General features: G+C 29.7%; 1 protein-coding gene across 1 annotated transcript; it reads right to left on the reverse strand.

The window, feature by feature from the left end:
- Nucleotides 1–3,644: 3,644 nt before the first annotated feature.
- On the reverse strand, nucleotides 3,645–4,647 carry LOC109337984 (transcription factor TCP11-like). Its single transcript, XM_019575104.1, has one exon. The coding sequence runs from the start codon at nucleotides 4,492–4,494 to the stop codon at nucleotides 3,871–3,873; it is 624 nt and encodes a 207-aa protein (XP_019430649.1). The 5' UTR covers nucleotides 4,495–4,647; the 3' UTR covers nucleotides 3,645–3,870.
- Nucleotides 4,648–9,804: the final 5,157 nt, after the last annotated feature.

A 9,804-nucleotide genomic window follows, 5' to 3' on the forward strand; every position in this document is an offset into this window, starting at 1 on the left:
TGAAGAAAGAAAATCTCTCTGATCCAGAAGGGGAGGCCTGGATATAGTTTGCAGTGGACCGCAAACGAACCAGGATAAAAATCTTTTTTGCACTATTCTTTCTCTCTTTATCTTTCTTATGTTTCTTGCCATGATAAATTGAATTTGTAATTGAAAAGTTGGATATTTGTTTACTGCCATATACTTAATATTTGTGCATAAAAATATCTGAAATATATCTGTTCAATTATGTTTTAATCACTGTGCAATTTGCCTGTTTAGTCATTCTGTTATGTACAATAGTTAATCGATTAAACCCGACTGTTAATCGATTAACTGAACTGTTTTTCCAGCAGTTGGGTTTTTGATCAAGAAGCGGTAATTGTTAATCAATACACTTATTCAACCCCTTCTAGGTGTTCCTAGACCACTTATACCTAACAATATATATATATATATAGGGGTTTGCTAATATGATCACAACTCATTTTATGAAGGATCATGTTAGCAATATGTACCCTAATATTCTGACAAAATTATCCTTTGTTGCTGAACTAAAAATTTGGCACGATGTCAAGATTATTTTAGGAAATAAACTTTATTAAAATTTAAAAATTAAAAAAACACTATCCTCTTACCCCAAACCCTCTAAACCTATCTCATTAACCATTTTCCTCCTAAAACACTCAATATATCTCATTGAGTCTTTCTCTCAATTTCTTGAGTACCTTCTTCTTAATCCTCTTAATCTTCATCCATTCTTAACGCCCTGAATTCCGAGGGAAAAAACATTTCTCTCTAAACACAAATACTCCTATAGTGGCCGCCACCGGGAAACAAAGCCAACGCCACTGTAAAATAGAGCGCCACCGCTGTGAAACAGGGCGCCGCCGCTGCCAAACAGAGTTGCCGCCACTGCTGCAAAACAGAGCTGCCGTCGCCACCGCTATGAAACAAAGCGGCCGCCTCCACACCCTCAGCCTCTCCCAAAATATAGTGTTTAATTATTAAAATCAGGCTGTGTCTATTTTATTCAGTTAACAACATATATTTTTAGTGCCATGCTAATCTTTCTTGTTTGAGATACAAAATTTATTTTCTCTTTCTTTTGGTACTCACTGCACTGTTTCTTAATTTAGAAGTTAGAAGTCAAGAACTTCATACTCTCACACTAGACTTTATAGTTTTATGTACCATTTTCTTTCTCTTATCCTATTCTTCCACCTTAGAAACCTGAAACTTCATATTGACAATGGAGATTTTAATATACCATTAATTTTTCTTTCTCTACTCCCATTATTCCAACAATATGGCATAATATACATGCTAGATTCCAATATCTGGATGATGAAAATAGATAGAAAAGTAAAGGTCAAGGAACATAACATTTATGGTTTTATGCCTTGAGATAACCCCCAAGGACAAAATATATGAGACCTAATCAAACCCATGGTGGGACAATTACACGTGACCACACCTAACTAGCTAACCCCAAATATATGTGAAGAAAGTGCACAACATATATTAGCTTAATAAGGTACACAAAATTTTGGAGTTGCTTAATGCTTAGGCAAGGAGACTAATCATATTACTCAACAATATATTGTGTCACTAATATCGAACAGGAACACGCCAAAATCCTATGAAGTGGAACAAGGTTCACTTTCTATAGAAGATTCTCACAATCATGTGGAAATAAAGTTTTATGTGCCATTCAACTACCAAATGCATATGCAAGATGGAACTTTGATCGGGTGGAAGTGAGCTTATGTGTAAAATAAGGGAACAAAAGTATCTACATCCTTAAAGAATGTATCAGAATCTTAACTAATTAAATAATCGAAGGATAAGTACCCTATTAATAAAAAAGAATAAGAACAGGCTCTCTCTAATATGTTTCAAAGTCTATCTCTCATCAATAAAAACATGAAAATAGGAAAATTAAACTTTTTTTTATTTTGTTATGATTGGTGTGGGACATGCTTTATAACACCATATCTTTATTCAATCAAAAAACAAAGATGAGTACATCTTTACTCAATTTGCACTTTAGAAGTTAGGGCACTGCAGAAAAACAATGTTAGATCTTACCCCACTTTTTCTTCCATTAGGGTGGATAGGAAGAAGAATCCTATCAGGTATTAGAGATAAGAGTTTCTGTTTTTACTTTTGCATTTATTTATAATGAGATATTGAAGATCCTTTATAGCACTTGTCTCAAGATGGTAACTTGGTGGATTGGGATTGTTAGCTTTTTCCAAAAAAGAATTAGCTAGAGAATTTATTATTTAGAGATGTATGAGATGATTTGTGCAACATTCATCATTTTTTTCTTTTAAACTTATTTCCAGAGAGTTTGGTGCTGAAATATGAGAAGTTTTGTATAACATTCATTATTTTTTTTTCTTTTATAAATTTGATTGGTGTCATATGTCAAAATAGAGAGGATCTAATTCCTCTCTTATATAGATACATCCCAATGCTTCAATTAATCTACCTAATGGGCAAAAAACAATCGGGCACAAACACCACCTAATTATAGAGCAAAATTGAATAGCTATACGAACCTAATCAATTTCAGAGCAAATTCACAAAGATCTAAACAATGACATCTAACATAAGATCAGAATTATTGACCACATAAATCAAAACAGAGATTGTGATCAAAATTATTGGTCTACATTCTTCGATTACTATTTCAACTGGACAAAAAATTACTTATTTCAAATAATATTTTATTTTCTGTCTCAAACTAATTAAAGTGTTATTTTTTATTATTTTAATTTTTTTTCATTAGAAACATGTAATCCCTTTCCATTTCGACTAATAAGTTTATCCATTATACATCTTTCATTATAACAGGACATATATTATAAGAGGAAGTTAAATATCTTATACAGAATAAGTAAGATAGTTATTTTCTTGGTTTTTAAAAAGATGCTATTACATTACAATTTTACACCTTAACTCATATTAAAAACCTTAAAATTTATTATTTATTAATAATGAACAAAGAACACATAAGAGGAAAAAAAACAATAAATTTATATAGAAAATATAAATGTTATATAAAAATAAAATAAAAAAATTTCGTGAATACAACTTATAGATAGGACCAAAGCTTTGATGGCTTTAGAGTAATAGGTTTTCAATCTCCAATGTTCGGAAATTGTGCAATGATACAAAAAGAAAATATAATAAATATTTAGGCAAGAGGGTTGCACCACTTCTAACATAAATAGATGCTTTGGTAATGGTGGCAATAACATTATATTTGGAATAAATAATTCTTTCTCTTGCAACCTAGGATTGAGTTCTTTCTTGATTTGATAGATACCTTGGATGGATTCGTGAGGTGGATTAAGGGGTGTTGTTCTCTTCCTATACATTCTTGTTTTCTAATTCACATGTAAAATCTTTCACTTTGTAGATCACATGATAAAGAAACATCTCTTCTTTTATTTCCAACTCTAGCATCATTCAATGTACCTCGTTTAAAAAAATGGGTCCAATCTAAACCAACAACCAAAACTTTATCTTATTATATAAGTAAGACTAAATGGATCAGAAAACGTGTTGTTCTATAATAAACCCCAAATCCAAAATCCGCACATTAAACCCCAGGAAACAAAGACTCCAAATATACAAATATTGAATTTAGCAAATGATCAATCATATTCTTACTACTTCTACTAATATCATTGTGTATTTCACCTTACCATGATGAAAAGGACACAATTAGAACAAAGACACTTAACCAAACACCACACACCCATATTGATTCTACAAAACTCTAAATTAATCTAAAATTCAGCTAAATAATTTAAAATTTTAAAAAAAAACTGAATCTAGCCCTAACACTAAACATATATAAACCTTGAAGCTACAGTATCATTGTTCGCTGAGACTCTCTTTTTGTTGAGTATCCTCTGCCGTCGCCGGCTGCAACAACAGCGCTGTGAACGGCATGTGCCGGTACCCATTTGTAGCCGCAGCCACCGCGGCGTACTCCAACCCCGCCTCTGGCTGGCACAGGTCGAGACGGCAACTCGGCTGACACTGCTGAAGCGCCACCGTGGCGAACATCCCATGGCTACCGCCGGAAGCAGAGGATACGGGCTGAACATTGCAGGGAACGGAGGGAGCGGAAGAGGCAAAGGTGGCTGAGGCAGTGGATACCGATTCTGCGGGGACTGTGCCGGTGCCAGTGGCGGCGATTATGGATGGTTCGGCGTGGCGGAGAAGCCACTCGATGGTTTCACCGTCGGAGCGGTGGCCGAGTTCGCGGGTGAGCTGGAATATTCTGGCGGCGCAGAGAGGCGGCATCCGTACGCGGCGGCCTCGGCCGTTTACCTTGGTGTGACGGTCCTTTGTTGAACGGGAGGAGGTGGCGGGAAGTCTTCTCGCGACGGTGATGCTGGCATTGTTGTCGGAGACGGTGGTGGTGGTTGTTGTTGAGACATTGGTCTTTGATTGAGAGAATGTGTGATGGAAAACAACTTCTGAAGATGCCATAGTAGAAGAATTTTAGGGTTTGGTTATTGAGATTGAGATTTTTAGGGTTTTTAGAAAGAAAGAAAAATTAAAAACAACGAAAATTGAAAATGGTTAGAGAAAAAGAGTGAGTGTGTTTGTGAGAGATGATTATTGAAGTTGGGAAAGTGACATCTATAAACTGGGTCATAAGAGTAACGGTATTATATATAGTAATGTGGACCTGAGGTTAGTGGGTCCACCTGTGTAACATGTTATATTTGGTTGTGATGAAAATAGGAGGAAAGAAAGTGAGAGGAATGAAAAGAGTTTTTTTATTGTTTGGTTGCATTGAAAAGAAGGAAGGAAAGAAAAAAATTGTCGGGGCCCATGTATTATATTTTCTTTCCATTATTGAGAGGAAAATATGGAGAAAAAATTGTACGATAATTGATTGTCCCAAAGTATATCTTGAACCATGTTCCAGAACAATAACAATGAAATAAAAATAGAAAAAAATAAGAAATATTTAATTTTTTAATTCACATTGCATGCTTTCATTGATTTAAGACATGATTTGTGACATACTTTAAGATATTATCTCTTTGATAGTACAAAGAAAATATCATTATTAATAATAATTATATTATTTTCTCTTCACTTTCTTTCCATTTTCTATCATATCAAACAACTAAAAAATTATCACATTTTCTACTCTCAAGTTTTCTTTCCTCAACTTTTCCTCTCTAAACCAAACACAATGTAAAAGTGATACTTGATTGAAATATTTTATATATATATATGATTTGATTAGTTAAAGAAATTGAGACATGATTTTTTATATACACTGCGTGTCAATGTGTTTGTCGACCCATATTCTTATTTTATAATATTAAGTATTAAATTTGTATTTTTTATTTTAGAAAATTAGAATGTTTTTACATGTTATAATTTTTATATTTATTATAATATCCAATTTAAAGTGAGATGTATTAACTATAATTATCTAGGATTATATGTTTTTCGTTTAGAAATAAAAAAGTATTAAGGGAAATAGGAAAATAAAATCATGGTGGTTTCAAATTTTGGCTTTATATATAACTAGCGTGTCGGCAGTCACTCTATGTCTGCCGACCCGCATTTTACTTTTTAATATTAAATATTTAATTTTTATATATTTCATTTTAGAGAATTATATAACTTTTTTCGTACATGATATTATAATTTTCTGATAAAAATATAAAAATGAATTGTGATATTACTAAAAAATGTATTGATAGTTTGATATATTTAATGAGTATAACTTCCTCTAACCTTCATTTATATTTTTTATTGTATGGAAAAATATTGTAATAAATATTAATTATAAGGGTAAAATAGGTAAGTGAAAATTATACCATATACGTAGTTATAATATGTTTTGACTTTATATGTAGTATAGAATTATAGATATAGAAATATAGATAAATGTTATATTTTTTAATGTCATCCCCTTCTCTTTTAGTACCAAATATGGAAAAAATATATCTTTTAGTTTATTTAACTTAAAAAGTAAAAATCTGAATTCATAAAGTTTTTAGGCTCTCGACCATGTATCTGATATGGGTTCAGTAATTGAGAGAATCTAAGCCACTCTCTAGTTTAATTAAGGTATAATCATGATTAAACTTTCACATATCTCATTTGTAGGAGTTAGACTCATTTCCATTAATGGAAAGACAAGTAGTGAAAAATACACTAAAAGCTTAAAAGATAATGACATTTTTAACCTTTACTTTTTATTGGAATTACAATTTTGGCCTTAAAGATACACTACAAAATATAACTTGTCTCTCCATTAATGGAGATGAGTCAATAAAAAAAGATAAATAAAAATATTTTATTTAATATTAGAGATTTTGTTAAATTTTGGTTTTTGAAATAATATCTATCTATACTATCTATACTTCTATATTATCTATACTATCTATATTATCTATAATTCTATACTATTTAATAAAACCAAAACTCAATATAACCATCTCAATATGGTATAATTTGTAATTCCCTATTTTGCTATTACTATCTTCTAATTTCTACAAACAAAAAAAACTATATAATCCTATAAGTAACAAATGTGTAATTTGTGGTACCTATTTTTGTTCCTATATTTTCTAACAACAAACATCATTTGTCATGCATAAACAAATATAATTTGTCATATAAATTATCATTTGTCTGTCAATTATATTACTGTTAAATAATCAAAGAAGGTGAGTTATATTACTGTGAAAAAGAAGTATCATTTATCATGCATAAACTAAATAATTTACTGTAATAATGGACTAAAATTATATCAATTGTCATGCATAAACTAAATAATGTTTTGGTATTACTCCAAGTTAGCATTTACATAGCAAATATAATTTGACATATCAATTATATTACTGTGAAATAATCAAAGAAGGTAAGTTATATTACTGGGAAAAGAAGCATCATTTCTCATGCATAAACTAAATAATATTACCATGGGCATAACAAGTTACGGGATTAAATTCATTATTCATTAATTTTCCAAGTTAGCATTTAGGTAGTAGTTGGCTATATTACCTTGAGGACATAACATGTGTTAAAAAAAACTCTTCTTCTATAATAGAAGTTATTAAAGAAAAAATAAACTAAGGTAGTTATAATAGAAGTTAAACTTTTTGCTCTATATTTACGTAGCAGTTACATTAGAAGTTATTGAAGAAAATTTTCAACAGTTAAGAGATTGATATGTTCCACACCATACTAACATTCTGGGGTAGTTACACAACAAGTTATTCAAGAGTGCAAATCATTTTCTTCACTTTTGTTGTTTTTGTGGAACCTATAAAGTACAAGGCAATTCATCACCACTTTTTCACTACATACAATTTTGTCTTCCCATTTTTATTATACCAATATCTTGTATATATTATTCAATATTTTATTATCTTAAACTAAGTATGAACATGTTGTTACTATTATTATTTATTTTGGCTTGAAATTTGTTTTATTAGAACAAATAATTTCTTCCAATTTTAAGGTATTTCTCATCTCTTCCCTTTTTTTCTCTATTCTAGATCCAATTTAAAATATGTTAATAAGTTTTTATTGTGTTCTTCATCTATGTGTATATTTGTACATATTTACTACTTAACCAGGATCTCGCATGAGAGACATTATTTTTTCATGAAGTCATGATTTGGTCTAACTTTCAAACACTAGTATATGTTATTCAATACTTTACTACCTTAAACTAAATTAGCTACTACTAGTCTATTACTATTACAACTCATATTGGCTTAGAATTTGTTTCTTCAAAATCAATAATTTGTTGCCTTCGCAAATAACTTTTTCATTTTTCATTTTTTGTATCTTCTACAAAATATATTAATAATAATAGCCTTAACAATGATTAGTATAACTATTTGTATACACTTTCACTAAAATGATTTCATGATAATATTTAAAGTCAAAATTAATGTAAATGACTTATAATTTGATAACTATCATTTGACATGTAACTTTGATTCACTCTAATTAAAAGCCAATAACTAAGACTTGGTTGCGATTCAAATGAACCGCCGGACCCAATTAGGTAGAGGCTGTACCATGTCATCAGGTGTGGAAAACGAAGCGGTGACAACGCGAGAATAGCATCCTTGGTGAGCAAGCGACTTGAGGGAGTTGAACCAATGGTGACAGGCGGTGGTCCAATTCAGGAGGCATGTGTGGTGAGATTTGGTTGAGGGAAAACTAGATGAAAGAAGAATAGAGGCTTCAAGCTGAAGCTGGGGTTGAGATTCTTTAAATTAATTTGACCTCAGTTTTATTTGATGTATCTTTTATTTTACTTATTTATTGTATAAAATATAAATATAAAATCTTCACTGATGTAATGCCAATTTTTAAATCAAAGATCTAATTCTTGTTTTTATAGTACAATCTTTCTTCTTTCACATCTATTAAATTATTTAAATTCATTTTATGATATCAACTATTTAAATTATGTGATGCTTATCTTCTATTTTTTAATTATTTAATAATGTAGTTTAAGTTGAACATGTTAATATTTTTATTATTAGTATTTTATTTATTCCTATCGGACCATTTAAAAAAATTAAATTGAAATAAATAATGATTTTATTTTTGTTGTTGATAATTTAATATTAATATACTTATGAATGATGAACATAATCCTTAATTTCAATTAAAACTTAAAATGTGACATAAAAAAGTTCAGCTTATAAAATCTCAATCAACTCAAAATAAAATTTACATTGTTTAATTTAACTTTAAATTTTAAGTATTATATAACATATTATAAATTAACTTAACCAGATTTCAAGTTCTAATTAAATATAGTTCAAGTCATTATGCACTTGGGTTATATGGTTTTTCTATTATATCTACTAGTGTGTACATGCACTTAGTGCCTACATGTGAATATTGTGTGATACTACATATTCAATTTTTATATATTTCAATTTTTTGAATTAGAATGTATTTATTGTGTTTAGTGTACTTTATATTATATTTTCGTGTGTTTATGATAATGTTTAATTTAAGGTGAGATATGTGGTTAATTAATGTATTAGTGGTGGTTGTTTAGGATTATATAGTTTTTTTGTAAAAATTAAATAATGTGAAGGACAAAATAGGAAATGAAAATTACACCATGAAGGAAGTTATTTCAAGTTTTGGCTTTATATATAGTATAGATGAATAAAAAACTGAAATCTAGCTATCTGCTATATAAATTAAATAAGTAAATTTGTTTGTTTTTTAATTACGGTGGTCTACAACTTTTTTGTGCCTATATGTACTAATGTATGTGTTCTCTACATTATTTAACTGTAAAAACTTTTAAAATTCACAATTGGTTCCCTTAACATTGCTCATAAAACTAAAAAGTAGATTTTTTATTAGAAAATAATACATTCAAAGAATAAAAAACAAATACATTTATTTGTCAAAAAGGATAAACGCCCAATATTATGTAGTGAAAATAAACCAATTGCAGTCAGAATATTTCTAATTAAAGTAGAAATATTCATTTTCTTATAATTTAGTTTTCATAGTTGCATACATACATCTTATATTATGTAATGTTTCATTATAGAGAATGGTAAATTCACATTGGCATGAATCACAAGAATAACGACAATACAGAGAGACAATATGTTAATGAATTTTGACTTTGTAGAACTCCTATTGTTGTTGGAGTAAAAAACCGCTGACTTGTTGTCACAATAAATCTTTAATGGTCTTTCTATACCATCGACCACACGTAAGCCAGTGACAAAATTTCGCAACCATATGCCATGGTCTGATGTTTCAAAACAA

This window comes from Lupinus angustifolius, unplaced genomic scaffold, assembly GCF_001865875.1.
Source record: "Lupinus angustifolius cultivar Tanjil unplaced genomic scaffold, LupAngTanjil_v1.0 Scaffold_16_67, whole genome shotgun sequence".
Classification (NCBI taxonomy): Eukaryota; Viridiplantae; Streptophyta; class Magnoliopsida; order Fabales; family Fabaceae; genus Lupinus; species Lupinus angustifolius.